The 20,686-nt window shown below is 28.4% G+C and overlaps 3 protein-coding genes across 5 annotated transcripts; 1 reads left to right on the top strand and 2 right to left on the bottom strand.

Annotated features, from left to right (window-relative positions):
* Positions 1–203: 203 nt before the first annotated feature.
* Positions 204–9,271, bottom strand: LOC122519618 (C2 domain-containing protein 5). 3 transcript variants are annotated; one of them, XM_043639200.1, is made up of 15 exons: positions 8,298–9,271; positions 8,062–8,202; positions 7,113–7,329; positions 6,891–7,016; positions 6,643–6,800; positions 6,400–6,552; positions 6,129–6,297; positions 5,254–6,046; positions 4,853–5,173; positions 4,568–4,766; positions 4,332–4,510; positions 4,086–4,211; positions 3,845–3,991; positions 3,589–3,712; positions 204–2,384 (listed from the first exon to the last, which is right to left on the bottom strand). In XM_043639200.1, the coding sequence occupies exons 1-14, from the start codon at positions 8,662–8,664 to the stop codon at positions 3,626–3,628; spliced, it is 3,183 nt and encodes a 1,060-aa protein (XP_043495135.1). In that variant the 5' UTR covers positions 8,665–9,271; the 3' UTR covers positions 204–2,384; positions 3,589–3,625. The 3 variants fall into 3 exon arrangements, with proteins under 3 accessions (XP_043495135.1, XP_043495136.1, XP_043495134.1); XM_043639201.1 differs by lacking the exon at positions 204–2,384 and having other exon boundaries at positions 3,018–3,712; positions 8,298–8,813; positions 8,924–9,271; XM_043639199.1 differs by lacking the exon at positions 204–2,384 and having other exon boundaries at positions 3,018–3,712.
* LOC122519300 (piggyBac transposable element-derived protein 4-like) lies at positions 437–2,155 on the bottom strand. The gene has a single exon (XM_043638667.1). It carries the CDS (start codon positions 2,153–2,155, stop codon positions 437–439), a length of 1,719 nt encoding a protein of 572 aa, XP_043494602.1.
* A 169-nt stretch (positions 9,272–9,440) lies between the features above and the next one.
* LOC122519617 (nuclear pore complex protein Nup98-Nup96) lies at positions 9,441–20,450 on the top strand. Its single transcript, XM_043639198.1, has 30 exons — positions 9,441–9,806; positions 10,148–10,246; positions 10,340–10,564; positions 10,675–10,917; positions 11,051–11,269; positions 12,790–12,873; positions 13,003–13,182; positions 13,339–13,463; positions 13,547–13,859; positions 14,005–14,185; positions 14,329–14,440; positions 14,508–14,648; positions 14,729–15,012; positions 15,086–15,330; positions 15,454–15,702; positions 15,783–16,036; positions 16,129–16,266; positions 16,357–16,465; positions 16,589–16,723; positions 16,820–17,011; positions 17,088–17,264; positions 17,392–17,621; positions 17,723–17,963; positions 18,055–18,192; positions 18,277–18,553; positions 18,626–18,889; positions 18,970–19,281; positions 19,373–19,470; positions 19,560–19,806; positions 19,893–20,450. The coding sequence occupies exons 2-30, from the start codon at positions 10,216–10,218 to the stop codon at positions 20,092–20,094; spliced, it is 5,646 nt and encodes a 1,881-aa protein (XP_043495133.1). The 5' UTR covers positions 9,441–9,806; positions 10,148–10,215; the 3' UTR covers positions 20,095–20,450.
* The last annotated feature ends 236 nt before the right edge of the window (positions 20,451–20,686 follow it).

Consider the following 20,686-nt stretch of genomic DNA (forward strand, 5'->3'; position numbering starts at 1 on the left):
CATAAACATTAAAGAAGATAACAAGTACAATATACGTTTAATTAAATCCAGTTTATTATCTATTATTACATCAGTCATGTTTTATTATCTAATTAATACCATTTAATAAACATATTCTAAAATAATAATTTCTATAGTAATTTATTGCAATCTATATGACTATAATTTAAATTATATAGCAATAATTGGAATAAGAATAAGTCTTTTTTACTGTTTGCGTCATTTTAATGTACTAGAAAATTCACATTCTTCAACTAAAAGACATTTTAATGATTGTCAGTTTACTTTACACTTTGTCTACTGGATTTGTTGGGTTGTCGTGCAAGAATGTATATGCTTAATTATAAATCACTACAAATTAAAAAAAAATACACATTTATTTAAAAAATTACAATTATTATTTAAACTCTTAAGTATAACGAAGTAATAAATTCTTTTAATATTTTTCTGCAGTGTGGTAGCGTAAGAAACAATCACCCTTGTGTAATGGTACATTACAAAATGTACAGGCAAAACAAGTTCTGCTTCTTTTTCCATTGGATGCACATACTTTGCAATTTCTTTGAGGATTCTTATTTCCAGTTCGAGATACAATTTTTTTAAGTTTATGGTTTTTTATATCTGAAAATCTCTCGTTGCTGTCAAATCTGGGTGTCCTTATTGTGGGTTCAGAAATGTTTGACTCGCCAAATAAATTCTCAGCTTCGTTGGTTTCCAAATTTGATAATGGTAAATCTGCTATCCATAATAGTGATACCTTGTGCAAGAATTTTGTATACGATATGTTCGTGGTCATCAATGTAGTAAATACTTTAAAAGCGTTAAACAGTGCGCAATTGATCAGAAATATTACAACTCGATTTGTCCACTTTCTTGAATTGCTCATAATGGAGAAATAAGACAAATAATTACTTGCACGATCTATCGCTTTTATGTATTTGTTGTGGTCCATTATTGATTTAGGCCTTTTAACCGTTATTGTTAATTTTCTACCTCTACTGTTACATTGTACTAGTTGTGATGAATGTATGGTTGAAATCATATTTACTTTTTTTCTCCCATTATTCCATATTTGTAATAGAACATTGTTTTTTCTACGAAATATGGTTCCACCGGGTGAAACTTGTACTTTTTGTAGGCATTTGGGAAGATCTCCATTTTTTCTAATAATTCCACATATTCGCACTTTATCGTTCAGAAGAATTTCTGCCGTGTTTATGCTATCACGATAGTTGTCATAATAAATATGATGCCATATATTCTTGTAAGGCTTGATAATTGTTGAGATGGTGTCTTTTTCCATCATTTTTGCTCGGTCTGCATATATTTCAAAATTACAAATATATCCGGTGTAAGCTTCGCAAAGCTCTCTTACCAGTATACCACGTTTAATGAGTTTTCTAGGGTTGTACATTTTAAGTGAAAGGTTGCCCCGACAAGGAATAATACTTTCATACAATAATAGTTGTTGGCAAGGCTGGTAAACGTCATTAAATCTCTTTTTTAGATGATCGATAACCGGCTGAACTTTGACAAGTTTGTTTGTACAGTTTGGGGAAATGTCTTCATTGTTACAAAAATGCCAGCTTTGATTTATCTGCTGAAATCTATTTTTACTCATTACTTTAGAAAAAAATGGGGTTTCAATACTGATATCAGTAGACCAATAGTCATAGACGCAATTCTTTTTTATTTGTCCCATCAAAATGATTAGACCTACAAATTTCTTCATCTCTGGGAGTGTAATGTCCTTCCACATCTTTGCCTTTGGGGACTTTTTGTATTTATTTACTATTTCATAGTGGTATCTATTTGATTCTTTCAACATATGTTCAAAAAAATCATCCCCGATAAATAAATCTACAACATCTTTTATGTTTTCCTTAGATTTTGGCATTATTTTCATGCCCCAGATACCTTTGAAAGGCTCTATAGTAAATTTTTTGTCGTGTGTTGACCATTTTTCAGTTTCATCATTAGTATCATTATTCTGTGATGTTAGTACTGTTTGGCAGAATTGATTTGGAATTATATTACCGTCTTCATTACTATCGCTGTCTTCATTACTGTCACTGTAATCAGTTTCTGAAGAATTAATCGAACAATCTGACAAATCGACTAAACAAATCTCCTCATTTTCATCTTCTTGATCCATTTTAGAAAATTGTTATTTCTAAATGTTTTAATTATATGAAGATCTTATAACACAATCAATGATACGCCTCAAGAAATACATTAATTCAATTGGTAAGCGCTGGTTTCAAAAAATCCAAATATTTGAATTTCGGTCGATAAGCAAAAAAAAATATCCTATTGTTTGGATCTCAGTCGATAAGTGCTGTCGTAAAAATCAGTATTAAAAAGTTGGCATAGAACCTCAACAACTGAAAAAAATGAATAAGTGCATTTAATTGCTAGCTATTTGCAACTTAAAATTCATAATTGCTAACTTTACTAATTAATTATTTAATTAGTTCTTGATAATTAAAAATACAAAAACGTTTTTTCTCATTTTTAAGCAAAGCAATGAAGTTTTCTATTGTTTTTTGTTTTCAATCAATTGCTTACTTTTTGTTTGTTCAGTTCCTTAACTTTATTTTATTAAATATTTTTTATTTATCGTTAATTAGTTGAAAATAATTATTATACTTTAAATAAAATTATGAAATGGCGACGTCATGAGTGGGAGATATGTTATACGCATGCGCAACCACAAATTCAAGGCGCAAGCACACTTTGAAAAAAATGTTAAAGTACAGTTGGTATACCTGCAGGGGATACATTGAAAGTTGATTTCCAAAGTAACAACCTACAGGATAGTGAAAAGTAAAAATCCAGTTATTCGGATCCCGGTCGGTAAAGTAGTAAGGATAAAAGTTACTGTTCTTTTATAACAAGAAATTAAATTACTTTTTTGTTTTATATATTTTCATTTGCGATATTTATATATTTAAAGATTTGATTTTCTTTTTTTCGTATTATCTAGTTGACTAAAATTAAAAATAAAATGCATGACACATATAGCACCCAACGTATTATTTTCTAACATTGTTGACTTATTCAAAATTACAAAAGGATATTGTGAGAAAAATGCTTATCGTAAAATGACAATGTACACATGTATACATAAAAATACAAAATACAATATTACAGACAAATTACAGAGAAATTACAGAGAAATGTGCACTTTATATTGAATTTTATAATTTGAATATTATTTGTGTATTTTATTAATAATTACTATTTTTCATCAATTTATCTCTTCAGGAATCCACTACGGCGATAGATTTAAGACTATATTTACATTAAGTGATTGTGAAGTATTTTGAGATATGTAATAGTATTACTTAACAATGCAGCCCTCTGAAAGGCATACTATTTAAGTATAATAATAAAAATTAAAATAATAGATATCTAAAAAACTATAAATATTTTGTCTTTGTATCTATCAAGTATAAAAAACCAAATATATATATATATATATATATGCAAAGCAATTTTGCTATAGCAATAAAAATAAGCTAAGCAATTAAGATATCTCTACAACAGATATCTCTACAACAAGAGAATATCAAAAATTCTTTTTACTTTGTAACTATGGCGGTGCAGAATGTGGAGGTTGGTGTCAGTAATTAGATGATCCGCTTCGTTTCTCATTGGCAAAATATGATACAAAAACTACATCCCCACCAACATTTATCAAACACTGACCCTAAAAATATATATAGTATATAAACTTTTAATGATTATGATTAATGATTATTATATTCATATTAATAATTTTTTACAAAAAATTTAGAAAAAAAGAATCATTTCATGTTAAATATATCAATAAAATATATACCTGATTTTTATGAACATTATGGAGAAGAACGCACTGTGTCATAAAAAAAGCAACCATTGCATTTCCTCCTAATGCTGTTATATGTGCACGTACAATTGCTAATATTTCCATTACAAAGCTATGCGTAAATCCACTTAATCCACCATTCTGTAAAGCAATATATATTTATACAATTTCTTTTTAATTTGTAATCTTTACATAATTGTTTGTTTATTATTTTCTTTATTTTTTTATAATATACCTCTCTTACAGATGTGCTTTCTCTGATAAAGAAAAAGTTTAGATTTCCTAAATATCTTTCAATTCTTCCACCTGGTAAATACGATAATGGTGTTATATCTACGCCATATCTTTCCTTCAAAGGCACCTAAAAGAAAATTATTAGAGACAAAAAATATGTAAAATATAGTTTACAAACTTAAATATCCTCAATATCAATAACAACTTAACAATAATTTTTATTCATTAAATATCAGTAAAAGCTCACATGTTTATGTCTATGCGTAGTATGTATCTTCGAACGTAATGGTGAACGTGGTCTTGACTTTCGTCCAGAAAAAACTGTTAATGTAGATGGATTTGTAGGTCGAATATTCGGCATATTGTCAGATACAGCAGTTGTTTCTATGTGATCTTCCTCGAGATTAAATATCATTTCGTGTTCATCTATAAATTGAAGTTCTTCAATTGTATGTACAAACGATATGAAAATGAAAACTTTACCTGATTTTTTCACTTCATCTTTACTATGTTGATGAACGACCATTTTTCGTTTATATTTATTTGATTTTACAGGTTCACCTAATCCAAGTGCCATACCAACAACAGAAAGTTGTATTTCATCTTGTTCAGGAAGTGCAACTTTAAATTGCATATCACAAAGCGCACAAGGAACCATTCTCCTTAATTTGAAGAAAATTGTCTATAATATATTATATACATTAATTACAAACAAAAAGAAGAAATGTATATTTTTAAATGCTATTTCAAAATAATCATTTAATATACCTGTAATAATCTAGCGAAATATTTTGGAGGCATTGATGCTGATAGACCTGTTGGGATTTTAGCTCTGGATACTTGTGTAAACATTTGTAAATTTCTAACTATTTCTAGATCTTCTAATCCAGGTATAGTTTGTGTATTTACAACATGAAAATCGTCAGGTGGTTTGTCATCTATTAATAATGATATTCTATCAATATCCTCGAGATCATCTACTTCTAATATGCAAGCATCTCGAGAACCTAATGCAACATCAAGTTCAGGTAAATCTTCATCCGAGTCGTCTGTATCGGATGTAGTTCCAGCACGCCCTGTTTCATTGTCCTATTCAAAAATCATGATATTTAATTAATATACAAATTATATAAAATCAAATGAAAAAAAAAGGATTCATTTGAACATACCCCTATTGGCTTCAATTGATAAAATTCGATATTCTTTTTAACTGTGTTTGAAAGAATTTGTTGAATTTCAACCAACTGTTCTTCGTTGTGCCAAGAATTATGAGCAGCTATTTGTGGAATAGAAGGATTAGGTAATGCTGTAAGAAAAACAGCGGTTCCAACTGCCATTCCAATAATGAATCTCTCTCCGATAGAAACTTGTAATTTTAAACCAAAGATAGCATTCATTCCTTTCATTTTTAACTTATTCAATAACAAACAATACAATTCATATTCCAGAAAAGGTAAGCAATCGGAAATTTCTTTAGCATTTAATTCGCCTCTTAAATCTTTCTTATTTTTACATACTGTTGCTTGAATGAAGCATCCTCTACCAGTCATAGGTATATTTTCAAGAAGTTCTATAGTAGTAAACATTACATCTGGAACTTTAGCTCTTTTACATATGGCACATTTAGACATATTTACTTTAAATTGTATATTACTTCCACTATATGGCAAGTGACAAAGACTGCACCCGTGAGATTGGGTATATGATTCGTGATCATTACTTTCAGATGCACATTTATTTCTTCCACTGGGATTAGTTGTATGATTAGGTGGATCAATGTCACTTCTTTCTGTTTTGTTGACAGATGATTTTTGGCTGGGCTTATCGCGTTCTGATTCTATAGATGCTGCTATTAATCCTTGTTGCAATCGAGTTACAAAAACATTATCCTGATCTGAATTTGAATTATGAAGATTTATAACAGCAGCTGTACCACTTGCATTTAAAACACAAACGTCATCGCTAAAAATATATTAATTTATGTTAATCATATTGTCTATTATTTGTATTTATTTAAAAATATATATTTATTTAAATAATTTACCATATACTAGTTTCTTCTTTGTATCCTATAACGACGTTACAAGCTAATGCTCTTGCATGCGATCTAACTTCCATTCTAATTTCTGTCCACCATGCATCACGACTTTCCGGTTCTTCTAAATTACTTATTCTTTCCAATAATTTAACCGATCTTGAGCTTACCAGACCACCTACCTCAATATGATGTATATAATGTATAATTTAACATATTAATGATATTACACAAATATAATTTTTGTATAACTTACATAAAAATGATGGACAAAGCTTACCTATATGTACAACAAAACCAGGAGGATATTGTTGCATTGTAATAAATGGATATTCCAACATTTCTAATGCATCTTGATTCATAGTTCTTACTACAGCTGCCGATTGTTTCATGAAGCCTCCCATTGATCTATCACTTCCAGCCAAAGAATTACCTGAAATATATGATTAAAATAATTTTTAAAAATACTTTAGTACTTCATATATTTTGTTCTATTATATATTATATTACTATTCTGTATTACCTTTTGGTGTAATACTTAAATCGGAATCGCTGGATCTTCTATGCAAAGGAATGATATTATGTGTTTTTGTTGCAGGTGAATGTAAAGTTTTTGTAGTCGTTGATGGAGGAACAGAAGGAAGTGGATAACTTGGACTGAATGATGCTTCCTCTTGATGTCTAAAAATACGAATATTACAAATTTATATTTTTCGAAATCATTTACATTTATCATAACTTAAATCGACACACAAATAAAAATATGTATACTCTTCAAGTGGTGCATTATCCGAAGGTGAGTTAAAAACATCGTGTACTTTTACAAGAGTTACTGCAGTTCCTATACCACGTGCAACAATGCCCGACTCTCCTTCTAGGTCAAAATTCTGCAAATATCTAATTATAAATGAGAAGCAATTAAGAATTAAAATAGTTTTTCATTATTTGTTCTTTACGATTTGCAGATAATTTGTATATTATGTGCATATTTACCCAATAACTGCATTTCCACCCAAATCTAATGCTTTCAGACCTATTTTTCTTTGTACTTCTCCACTTAATTTAAAAAACAATGTTTGACGTGCTTCATTTGATGCTCTGGGTGTTCTTATCTTATCGATCCATTTGTATTCTGGATCATCACTCACTATTAATTCTTCAACAAAACCATGTATCACTTGCGCATGATATCCATATGGTATATTTGGTGCTAAAAATATTTCAGGATTATTTTACTATTTGCAAGATATTTAATAATTATAGTTCATATAATATAACTAAATTATTATATATAATTTTTAATAATAAATTTAAAAAACAATACTATATATATAATTATTGCTCCTATGATTTGCTTAAATAAACAACAAGAAATATTTACTTAATATTATCAAAAAGATATTTTCTAATCGATAGTATTATTCTAATTAACAAAATAAAATAAAATTCACACACTGTTCTAGGATATATCTCCTGTAATATATTAATTGATTGATAACAACACTTATCATCAACTATATTTGTTTTTTCTTGGGGATTTAAGACAATTTATATATAACAATATTGTTTCTTTGCTAAAATGGTTGCCAACACTGATGTTCTATCATAATGGATATCATTTGTTGATCCAATTAAGAGAATTGCTGAGAATATTCCCCCTATAAAATAAAAATTTATTTGTAAAAAATATATATAAATATAAAAGAAACAGAAAAAGGTAAATGTACACGCATAAAAAAATTATTTTTAGGAGGTGTACAAAATACTTCAAAAGATATTTATTAAATCATTCTCTTAATGTTTAATAGAAAGGATTGATTTTTATCTAAAATAAAGCAAATCATAGTGCAACATAGTAATGTACAAATGAAAATCATTATTAAGAATAACCTAAACCTCCTTTACTGTCAGTTAATGTAACTTGAATAATTGAAATGCTTACAATAGAAAAATTGTACACCGCACGATGACTGCCTAAACTTATTAAAATCTAAGAATAATTCCACTTTAACAATAATGTTTACTTCACCACGAATACCATGCATTGTATCATAAACTGGTAACCATCCTGTCATAACAGAGCCTATAATAATGCAGAATGTAAATACAAATAACTAAATTCAAAGCAATTATATTTTTATATTTCAATTTTTTTATTCATTTTTTGTCGATTACTACCTTGAGAGCCAGCACTGGAGCTCAAAGATGCTTCCAAAGTCCAAACATTTTTAATTAAAGGTGTTATACCCGGCAATAATAATGGATTTAAATTAATATAAACTTTGCCAATTGCATCATTAGCAGAGTAAGTATCATGATCCATTAATCTAATTTGTAAAGGTTCATCTTGTAATTCAGCATCGTCCACTTCAAATTTATACCATTCGGAATTCCATTGAGGGTTTAAAGATTTTCTACATACATCTGTCTTATATGTTACATTTCCAAATTTTAGTTCAACATATGCATCCGTTGTATCACCTGAACGATCCATTACAGGTAAGTTACGACCCGCCAATACCTTGACTTTAATCTTTCCAGGCATGATGTAGTTTAATAAGTGCAACGATTATAAAACATTATTGTATCGTTTGAATAAATTAAATATCCATCTATTTATGACTAAGTATTTACATTTTGCAGTTTCATGGCAAGTTTGTTGTTTGGGTCGTGAATTAACTTGTACTTTCGTTACTGATATTTATAGTTAAAAGAACTTATCATTACTTATTTATTATCGTAATCAGAATCTTTTTGATCTACTCATTTAGTTAACCAATTAATTATTTAATAATATTACTCACTATTTAATACATTTTTAATAAAACCATTAATTAACCTCAAAATCTTCAATGGTACATGTTTCATTCTTATCTAATAAGGATTATTATTATTATTAATGGTTTTCCATTGATGATCTATAGATTGATTATGCAAGCATAATTTTGTACTTGCGAATCTTCATTATTGATTCATAATCATATGATATTAGTGCGATAAAGATAAGTAAATATCTATAATAAAGACCCCCAAATACTGCTCAGTACCAGAATCTGTAAAAAAAAAATCAAAAGTATTAAGTGAATACAGTTGCAAGAAAAATCAAATCGATTTTGATCTGGCGATATATCATATTTTTTCAGGTTGGTACTGACTACACGACTAGTGTGAGAATCAGATGGAAAGGTTTTTTCTTATTATTAGTAGTGTCTTCTTGTGTATACTAGTTAAGTTAATTCAATTTATAATTTTTTGAAATTGTTGACCAATTAAACGAATAAATCGAATTTTGTGATAATCATAGAAGAAAATAAAAGTAACGATTTAAATATTTCATTAAGAAAGGGGACATTTTAGTTTGTATCAGTTTTTTTTCGAAATATGTTAATATTTTTGAGTCAAGTAGTACAGTCACTGTAACTACTTTCGTTCTAGTGATATTTCATCAGGATATATAAAGATTGGTATACATGTATAGTGCCACTGTCCATCTTTAATCCCGACAGTACGTTTTTAATTGTTTACAGAGCGTGGGTTGCAGGGATAACAAATTTACGTGTTTATACGCACGTGTTTATACGCACGTGTTTATACGCACTTTAATTGTAAATATATATTAATAATTTTTGTTAAAATAGTTATTTAAAAATTCAATCTTAATTCAAGGCAATGCCTTGGTAACAATAGGTAAGCAATTTTTCTTAGTCTTACAGTCATAAAATATTATTCATATTTCATTGTAAACGTATTTAAACTATTATAAAGTTATTTTATTGTTTACAAATCAATATTTAATTTGTTTTGTTAGTTACTGCTGACAAATATAGGACATATTATACACATTATACGCGATATACACGTAATATACATGTAATAACATTACACATGTATACAATTGTACACGTACATACATAGGCGTTTCTGATGCCATTAGAGTGTTTATTATGCAATCTTGCTCAATATTATTTTCCTTCCAACATAAACAAAAATACAAAAATATTGATTTAAAATACTTTTTTTTCTTACAGATTCTCTAAAAAGGCAAATATTAATATAACTTTTTTAGAGTTTGTGAAGCTAATTACATTGAATAAAAATGTTTGGACAATCTGGGAATACATCTTTCTGTATGTTAATTTTATTCATTGAATTATAATGAATATTGTTTTTATTTTTTTCATTTCATAGCATATTCCACTGATATTATTTAATAATTTTAGCTGGTTTTAATACTGCTACTCAAAGTAGTCCTTTTGGTCAATCCGCATTCAGTAAACCGATTACAACAACTAGTTTTGGAATCGGTACAACTCCAGTCTTTGGTAGCAGTAATACTTCACTCTTCAGTTCAAAACCCGCTGGTTCTTCAACTAGTGGATTATTTGGCAATACCACTACACCACCAGCATTTCGACAACAGACCACTACTCAGCCTTCTTTTGGAGGTATGTCTATTTTATTTATTTATTAGAAAATATAAATATATTTTATTGAAAATTAGCAAGTATAAATTAAAATATATGAACATAAAATATTGACTTATTTTTGTTTGCAGCTTTTGGTACTACCAGTACTAATACTAATCTATTTGGTACGCAACAAAATGCAACTCCAAACCTTTTTGGGACAAGTACAGCAACGTCTGCATTTGGTCAAGGAAATAAAACTGGTGGATTCAGTTTTGGCAGCCCAGCTTCCAACAATTTATTTGGACAACCACAACAAACAACTCAACAAGTTACACCTTTTGGTCAAACTAATACAACTGGAACAACAAATCTGTTTGGTACAACTACCGGTAAGTCATATATCAAATAATATTGTTATTAATTACTAATCAGAATTTATTTATTAATATATGTATGTATATGTGTGTATATATATATATATATATATATCTTTACAATATATATATATATATATATCTTAAGGTTTTAGTAGTACACCTGCTAATACAGCTATGACAGGGACAGTGGTTAAATTTACGCCACTTATAACAACAGATTCTATGACAAAAAATGGTACAGCTCATAGCATATCTGGACGGCATTGTTGCATTGTATCAATGAAGGAATATGAGAACAAATCGTATGAGGAATTACGTTTCGAAGATTATTCGGTTGGTCGAAAAGGTCCCCAAGGTCCACAAGGTATAAGGACAATAATATTATTTAAAATATTGAATTATTGATGTATATACAACATAAGTGTATATATCGGATGAGTCACTTAAAGACCGGCCATCCGATTAACTTCTACAATTTTAATGATAGGAACAATTTTTTAAACGATTTTTTGTTATCATGGGAAGACATCATGTTACAGGGAATATTTTTTCCCTGGTAGAAGCGTGTAGGAGATTTGAAATGGAACCATGCATTTTTGAACACCTACAATTGTAGCCCTTTCCAAGACAATTTTAACGGTCATCGGGTATTCAAGCTCTTATATATAAAAGTTGCAAAATTTGAATTTATCATTAATGTCTCTTATTAATATATTAATTATTATCTAATTGTGATCTGGGTTACATGATACAGATGTTCAAAATGCTGACCACCCACAATTAAACACTGTTTAAAACTCTATGCATTTAAATGTGTTCTCGTCGATTACAATGCAAGCTTGTTGCATTCTTTTTCTCATATTTCCTTAAGTAGTCGACGCATCACAATACATATCTTTAAATTTATCTTTTAAAAAGAAATTTAACGGTGTCAAATCTGGTGATTTTTGTAGCCATTGAAAATTTTACATTCGTCCAATTCAACGATTTTCAAATTTTCTATTAAAAATGGTAATAGACAATCACTTTGTTGTTATCAAAAATCATATTTTACACAATTCAACGTTCTGTTAATGAAAAATAAAAAAGTATTTGTATTTTAACACATTGTCGACCGGTAATTTTACTTAAAAGCTATCTCATGTCATTGGCTAATATTTCTTAATGTAATATGAAAGTGCAAAAATCTAAAGACACTTCAATATACTTTATTTGTACGTAATGAATTAAAATTAAACTTTTTAAATATGTTCTATATAATTTTTAATAATCTTTTTCTCTTTTTTAAAATCACTTTTACTATCAGATTCTATTAAATTTATTTTTCGCTATTTCATTAATCTAATGTCAAATTCATAATTGTCTTCCAATATTAATTTTAAAATTACAATCAGATAAAGCATCTACTAACACGAGTTAACTTGTAATTGGTAAACAATGTGTTAAAAATGAGATGTATTAAAAGTATTTAAATAAGATAAGAGCTAAGAGGACAAAAATAAAAATAAAAAGTCAAACATATTCTATTTGGGAAATATTAACATTAAATAAAAATTTTTCATATCCATGAGCTTGAATACTCGATGACCATTAAAATTGTCTTGGAAAGGGCTACAAGTGTAGGTGTTCAAAAATGGATGGTTCCATTTCAAACATCCTATGTGCATTTACTTGAGAAAAAATGTTCCCCGTAGCCTTATGTCTCTCTCAATAACAAATAATTTTAACTTGAAAAATATTTTTCTATCAGTAAAATTGTAAAAGTTATTATATATCGGGTGGCCGGTCTTAAGTGACTATCCCGATATATAGACTACATTATCGTAATCATTTTGAATTGAGTACTAATAAATTGGCATCGAATTTGATTTACATATGTAACAGGACCAAATACTGGGCTTTTTGGGTCAACTGCGCAGCCTTCTCCTTTTGGAAATACAGCAGCTGGCACTAGTACTGCTGCAACAGGTATATATTTTAAATAATTTTTATGAAATTGTATTAATTATCCTATTGTATACGCGCGTATGTGTATATGTACGTGCGTGCATAGAATTGAATTGTTACTTCATGTTTTATTTATTTATATTATAATAGGTTTTAGTGGAATGAGTGGAGGTTTTGGGACTACTAGTCAGTCTGGATCCAGTAGTCTTTTTGGTAAGCCAATGACAAATTTTGGAGGACAACCAGCAACAACAGCAAATACTTTTGGATTCAATTCTACTACTAACACAAATCTTTTTGGCAATAATACACAAGCTAAACCTTTTGGTAGTAAGTAAAGAAAATTTTTTCAAAATACTTTTTAACATTCCCAAGCGATTTTATTATATATATATGTAATAAGAGATTGATTATATTTAAATAAATAAATTAATTATTATTAGTATATATATATAAAAATAAATAACTATACGCGCATTTTTACAGCCGCTGCACCGACGTCACTTTTTCAAACGAATAATACTAACCAAACTGCTGGCACAGGTTTTGGCAATATTAATACTACACCTAATACAGGATTTGCATCTACATTTGGTACTCAACCTAATCAGGTAAATATAATATTAATACTGTATTTTATTTATTAATTTTCTATACGTTATTTATAATTAATATTTATTTTTCATATGTTTAGACAATCGGATTATTTGGTCAAAATAAATCGGCATTTAATATACCAGCGACATCAACTGGAACTGGTTTTACAAATTTTGGACAAACATCCGTAAGCAATAGCGGGACATCTTTGTTTAATACGAAACCTGCTATGACCGGATTTGGAGTTTCAACATTTGGCTCAACACCAGCACCTTTGAGCTTTGGGACTAATACAGGTTTTAATACAGGCCAAAATACTGGGAATTCACTATTTAATTCATCATTTAAACCTGCAGGACAATCTCCTGGTTTTTCTTTTGGTTCAACTGGAACACCTTCTACGGGTCTTGGTAATGATTAAATTCAATTATACGTGACATCTGTTTTGAAAATTTGTATCATATTACAATACATAATCCTATATAATTTGATATTAAATAATATTACAACAATTTTTATACGGTAACTGATCTAATCTTTTACTTCTTCTTTTAGGCACCAATACAGGTTTAAATTTAGGTGGTGGTTCAACGCTATTTGGTCAGCAAAAACCATCTGCAGTTTTCGGAAATACAGGAAATACTACATTTAATAATCCTGGTTCATTTGGAGGAACATCTTTTGCTTTTGGGACAAATAATACAATGCCTGGACAAGGAACTGGTTTACTCAGTGGGTAAGTTTAATTATTATTTCATAATTGCGCAATATTGTTTACGAACGTCGTTGAGATCAGGCGTATTTTGATTTCTTCTTTTTCCTGATTTCTTCCTTCTCTTAAAAAAAAAAAATGAATCATTAATATTTTATGTGTTACAGATTAACACCAAATCAAGTAAAACCTTCTGGTAACGTTCCTGTACATGAACAAATTTTAGCATTAGTATCATCACCTTTTGGTGATTCACCTTTATTGAAAAACCTATTACCAGTAAGTATCAACTAGTAGTTTAAAAATTTATTGTTATCACACAGTATATCATTGTTTTATAATTTAGGCATCTGGGAAAACTGAAGAGCTTTTAAAACCTACAAATGCAGCATCTAGGATGTTGAACAGCCCACAATATAAGGTGGCAACTAACAATAAATCACCAAAACTTAAAACAAGAATGGTTAGCAATACTCAGCTATCCAAGGTATATTTACTATTACTCGATAATTTTGTTTTAAATTGATTTTTATAATTTCTTTTTTTTATTTATTTTAATTTTTATAGAAATCATTATTTGAGGGCCTTGAAGAAGAAGATCCAGTATTGTCAGAAGCATTTCAACCGCGACCAAGTGCAAAACGATTGGTATTACGACCTAAACCAATTACAAATTCTACTACAGAGTCATCAAGTGAAAATTCTGAATCTCGTGCAAAGAATGATAGCAGGGAAGAGAGAATAGATAATTCCAGTTTACACAATAGCAGTATTGAAGCTGTTGATAAAGAAAATAAAAATGTAGAAACAAATAGACAATTTTCATCTGATCGAAAATCATCTACATCATGGTAAGACTAAAAAGATTAATTAAATACTTTCTCATTTTATATCATATTCTTTTATTTTTTATTTCATTAATAGGTTGAGATCAACTTTTCCACGAAAAGGAAAAGCATTATGCGATGATGAATCATTCGAGGGACAACGATCCCCATTTTCTGAATCTAATAATTCACAAGAAATAATAAACAATACAATAACTGAGTTAAATACTCACAATAGTTTAAACAATCAATCTGATGAAGACATAGCTAATTTACCAGACTCAGTTTTGAGTGGATCATTAGTCGATAGAAGTTCCATTGATTTAACTTCACAAATTACAGGTATTTACCACCAGAAAGATACAATATTACTATATTTACAATAAAATATAAATGATGTTAAAAATAATAATAATATATATAAAGTTGAAGACATTTTAAAAACATTATTTATTGTTATTTAAGATACAAGCCAAGAATTAGATGCTAATTTATTGTCCTCGTCGCAAAATAATTGGTCCAACAATTTAGCCAAAGTAACACTCCAACGAGTGGGATATTATACAATTCCTTCGCTCGATAAATTAGATGATTATGTTGATGTTTGTGCTAAAACTTGTATAGTACCAAACTTTACTGTTGTACGTGATGGATATGGCAATGTCTATTTCCCAGATTCATTTGATATATACGGTTTAAATTTAGATGAAATAGGTAAAGTTATAAACATTTTCAATTTACAAGATTCTTTATCTACTCTTTACATACTTCTTATCACATATTTTATTTTGTAGTACACTTTCGACACAAAGAAGTTATAATTTATCCGGATGATGAAAAAAAACCACCAGTTGGTCAAGGTTTAAATCGAAAAGCTCAAGTTACATTGGAGAAAGTATGGCCGCATGATAAAACTCGACATGAACCAATTACCGACCCACATAGAATAGCTGCTATGAATTATGAAGAAAAATTACGAAAAGTATCAGCCAAACACGATACTAAATTTCTTGAATATCGTCCAGAAACTGGATCATGGGTATTTAAGGTAAATAAATTAAATATTTGTGATATAAATATTTATATATACAAATGCATCGTTTTCTTATTTTTTTTTATTCATTAAATTCGTTTTTTTAGGTCGATCATTTCTCAAAATATGGCTTAAGCGATTCAGATGAAGAAGATAACGTACCACCTAAAACAGATGTGAAAAAATTAAAAATAGCTAATTTGCAACAAAAATTACCCGACAAAGTGGAGCAGCAGAAATCTTTAGTGAGAATTAAATAATTGTTTTTGTAATTATTCGTAAACAATGTAATACGAACTGAAATTAATCTAATTTTTGTTTGTTTTTTTTCATAGAGTAAAAATGGTGCTATCGCGTTAGATAATAACTTAAAAGCAGGAGAGACACGACTTTCAGGAATGGAGTGTGATTTTTTAAGAACGGATCCTGATTCTTCTGATTATGGTAGGTATTATTCATATCTTTTAATAGAAGATTATTATATAATTTATAATTCTAATATTTGCATTAGAATTTTGTACATTATATTATTATAATAAATAATTTTAAAAATATGAAATTTTACAGGAAATTATAATAGCGAGAAAAAATCTGTAATCAGTCCTACAGCAGCTTATGCACGAATTACTGGTACAGATTCCCATAAATTGCAATTAATGAAAGCAAGTTTTTTTGATGCAGGCGATGAAGAAATGGATCAAGGTAATATTCTATAATCATAGTAATAAGTAAAGGATAAAACTATACAATAATATAGTGTAATTTTATAATACTCAAAAAAATAAATTCTTTTTATAGAATCAGTTCATGAAACATTGCCAGTTTTACCAGGAAAAGATTTATCAAATAAATTTTTTAATATGGATTCTAAAATCGATCGACAAAGTATTTCGACTATTTATACCCCAATATTACGATCTAATTTTATATCTTCCCAAACATCATTATCAACTAATGAAGAACAAATGCTCCACGAAACAACAACTATTCGTAAGATTTTTTCATTTAGCTTAACTTCAATTTTAATGTAATGATGTAACTACATTTTTAAAAATTATTATTATAGATTCAAAATCTAAATTAACAAGTGGCATTACTAGTATTCAGACATTTCTTTTTAATAAACCTTTCCCTGACCCTTCAATAAAACCAATCACCAAAATTATGAGATGCCAATCAGAAGTAATTCCACTATCAGAATCTATTTTGAAAAAATTACATTTTCGTTGTGCAGCAGATTTTGGTAATGTATTATTAAATATTTTACTTTTTTACAAAACAATCTATTTTTATTTTTTCTATATTTAATTCATCCTATATATATCCTATATTTAATTCATTTCGTAATTATCATATAATTATTTATACAGGTATACAAATGGGAAGAATATTCAGATCAAGCTGGGGTATGGGTTTGACATTGCTTTCTTTAAGTACACAAGAACAAGCAGCTAAAATACCACTGCAGGGTACATTTGATCAGTTGGGATCTTACATATGTGGTCGTATATCAGGTGATACAACTTCAATGAATGTCGTGCAACGTTTACAAATTTTGGGAGGTAATGGAGCAGAACCGGAGTATATTCAGATGTTTAAGGTAACTTTTAAAATGTGTCAAATATTCTAATACGAATAAAATGTTTTTTGATGTACAAATTGTGATCTTATTTATTATTTCTTATTATAAAATGTTCATAGGAAAGTGTAGAAGGACACTTAAAAATTCAGCTTGCTAATTGCATTATAGGACACGAAGGAGATTGTCCAACTTTTAACGTAGCAACAGAAACAGCTAGTACTACTTTAAGTTATCACAGCAAATTAGCTCAAGAATTAGCTGAACAGTTTTCTTCAGACCCTATGATGGTATATACTAAAACAGTATTTAAATTATGTGTGGCACTTTGGGGAGATCTCCCTGACATAAACATATCCACCGGTATTTTATATTTTTCATTATTAATATATGTTATATTTTAAATATAATTAGATATGTAAAGTATCAAACATATATAATTTGTTTACTGTAGGAAATGCTAAGCATCATAATGTAATGGTAAGAAGGGAAGCTGTAGGTGAATGGCTCCAAAGTGTTGTTAAAGAAACTCTAGAACAAGAAATTGTTGATCTTGAAACGAATGATAAAATAATACTTTCACTGCTTACTGGTATGTATTTTTATGCATATACATAATGAACAAATATCCTTTGGATATAAATTAGCTAATTATAATATCCTTAATATTTAAAAGCACTAAGATTGGAAGAAGCATGTCAAATAGCTAGAAAAGTTGGAGACCACTGCTTAGCACTGTTAATGGCACAATTGCGAAGTGGATTACCTGTAAAAGAAATGGTGAAACAGCAACTTGCAGTATGGCAAGATTTAGATGTTGATGAAAATCTTTCTATGGATCGGTTAAAGTTATTTACTCTGATAGCTGGCGAGCCTCTTATTTCTAGCAAACATGGTACCATCAATATTTGCGAAGGACTTGATTGGAAGAGAGCTTTAGCTGTTCATTTATGGTAAGACGATATTTTATTAAAAAATCAATTTATATGTATAGTTACATAACAATTGAATAAATTTATCCACAGGTATTTGTCTTCTCCAACTGCTTCAATAACAGATGTTTTGGAGTTGTATGAAGGATCATTTAATGTTGATCCCACTGAAGCATATTCAGTAATACCGCAACCTGAATACAAAAATAATGAATATGATCCAGAAATAAATAATAAAAAATCAGTATACGATTTATGCTTTCATATATTAAAATTATATTGTACTGGAAACCATTCCATGGAAAATCTTTTGAACCCATTAACATATACCCTAGATCCATTTGATTACAGACTCAGGTATTTTGTAGGAATATATATTTGTCTTTTTTTAGATTTATATTTAAAATAAATTATTAGTTGGTTTTTTTTTTTTACAGTTGGTTAATGCAACAAACACTACTCAGTTTGGGTTATTCGCATCTTTCCGAATACGTAACAGCATTGACGCATATTAATTTTGCAACTCAATTAGAGGGATATGGCTTATGGCATTGGGCTATTTTTGTAATATTACATTTAAAAGATGCTGGGCGTAGACGTACTGCGGTATTAGATTTATTAGCGAGACATGTAGAGATAGATGACATTCCTGAATATATTAAACAAGAAGAATTTTTAAAAGAAGAGTTAGGCATACCATCGGCATGGATTCATCAAGCCAAAGCTATGAAAAGTCGTGTTAGTAAAAGGTACTTAATACAAATTTATTTTAATCATATTAAATTTATATTGAATATTTATATTTTTATACTTATATTAAATAACGTTTAAATACTTCAGGTATGGAGAAGCAGCATGGTATTTTATACAAGCAGAGCAATGGAATATGGCTCATGAAATTATTATTGAACATTTAGCAGCCGATGCTATAATAAATGGTATGAAACTAATTTCTGTTTGATAGTTTAATTATTTATTTTATAGCTTGAGAGTAAAATTAAATTTGAATATTAATTTAATTAAACAGAAAATTACGAGTATCTTCAATCTTTGCTTAATCCAATGGTACCTGAAGAATGTAGCAGTTTAATTAGTAATTGGCCTCATCGAGGACAATTGCTTTGGGATTATATAGAAATCACAACGCAAATTCAAAACTTATTAAATTCTTCCGATTCTTGTGCAATAAATTATAAATTGGAATTGTTGAAACCTAGATTGACGTCATTATGTTCAAAAATAGAACAATTTCCTTGTCTTACTGCTAAACACAGGTAAAAAATAATATTGATTTTTTATACATGTGTGTACAATTGATTTATATATAAATATAAATAATCTAAATAATATTTTTTTTCAGATTGTGTCAAGCCGAGATAGCAAAGAGAACATTGCACGTAGCTAAAAATTTGCTTATACTGCAGGCAAATGAAAATACATCGATGCTAAAGGTATTAATTTATCTAATCTCGCAATTACCATTACCGGAAGATTATGCCCAGCAAGAGTTACGGCCAATTATAAATATGTGTGCAAGTGAGGCGATTTCGCAGAAAGCATAGTTTATTTTGTTATAAGGTAATTTAATAATGTGCTATATGAACATAAGTTCTTTATATTCTGTTCGAAAATGGTAAAAACTTATAGTTTATAAAACAATAAATAATGTAATGTTCGTTTGTTTATAATACTTAAGGATTTATTATCTCAAAACAAGAAATAAAATAATTAACTAAAAACAGTTTTAATAACTAAAACGATATTCTTCATTAATATTAAGTTTATAAAATATTAAATTGCACATTTATAAATAATTTTAAATATATTCTATGTTTTTCTCTCTTCATATGTTACACGCACATACAAACACAATTACAGTTTCTTTGCAATAGTTCATTAAAAGGTGTTACCGTTTAAACGATGTTAATTTATGAATTGTAATTTTTAATTTATGGTAATTAAATTCTATATATATATATATATATATTCTTATCCTTAACTACAAAATTTTTATTTTCTTCGGAAACAAATTTATTTCATTTTTGTAACTAAAGAAATATTGCATGTTTAATTAGTAGTTCAAATATATATATACATATGTGATTTAATTGCAATGGAGATCATTTTGTAATCTTTTATAAAATTACTTTAATC

This window comes from Polistes fuscatus, unplaced genomic scaffold (genome assembly GCF_010416935.1).
Source record: "Polistes fuscatus isolate 324 unplaced genomic scaffold, CU_Pfus_HIC Scaffold3, whole genome shotgun sequence".
Taxonomy (NCBI): Eukaryota; Metazoa; Arthropoda; class Insecta; order Hymenoptera; family Vespidae; genus Polistes; species Polistes fuscatus.

What these genes read in the sequence shown, in the direction of transcription:
- LOC122519300 (XM_043638667.1), bottom strand. Translation starts at nt 2,155, where the DNA reads ATGGATCAAGAAGATGAAAATGAGGAGATTTGTTTAGTCGATTTGTCA.
- LOC122519618 (XM_043639200.1), bottom strand. Translation starts at nt 8,664, where the DNA reads ATGCCTGGAAAGATTAAAGTCAAGGTATTGGCGGGTCGTAACTTACCT. An exon ending in CGGTGTACAATTTTTCTATT is followed by an intron (nt 7,330 to 8,061) that starts GTAAGCATTTCA and finishes AAATATTTTTAG; the next exon opens with CACCAAATATACCATATGGA. An exon ending in GATAATGCACCACTTGAAGA is followed by an intron (nt 6,801 to 6,890) that starts GTATACATATTT and finishes TCGTATTTTTAG; the next exon opens with ACATCAAGAGGAAGCATCAT.
- LOC122519617 (XM_043639198.1), top strand. Translation starts at nt 10,216, where the DNA reads ATGTTTGGACAATCTGGGAATACATCTTTCT. An exon ending in TGGAGCAGCAGAAATCTTTA is followed by an intron (nt 16,267 to 16,356) that starts GTGAGAATTAAA and finishes TTTTTTTCATAG; the next exon opens with AGTAAAAATGGTGCTATCGC. An exon ending in TCCTGATTCTTCTGATTATG is followed by an intron (nt 16,466 to 16,588) that starts GTAGGTATTATT and finishes GAAATTTTACAG; the next exon opens with GAAATTATAATAGCGAGAAA.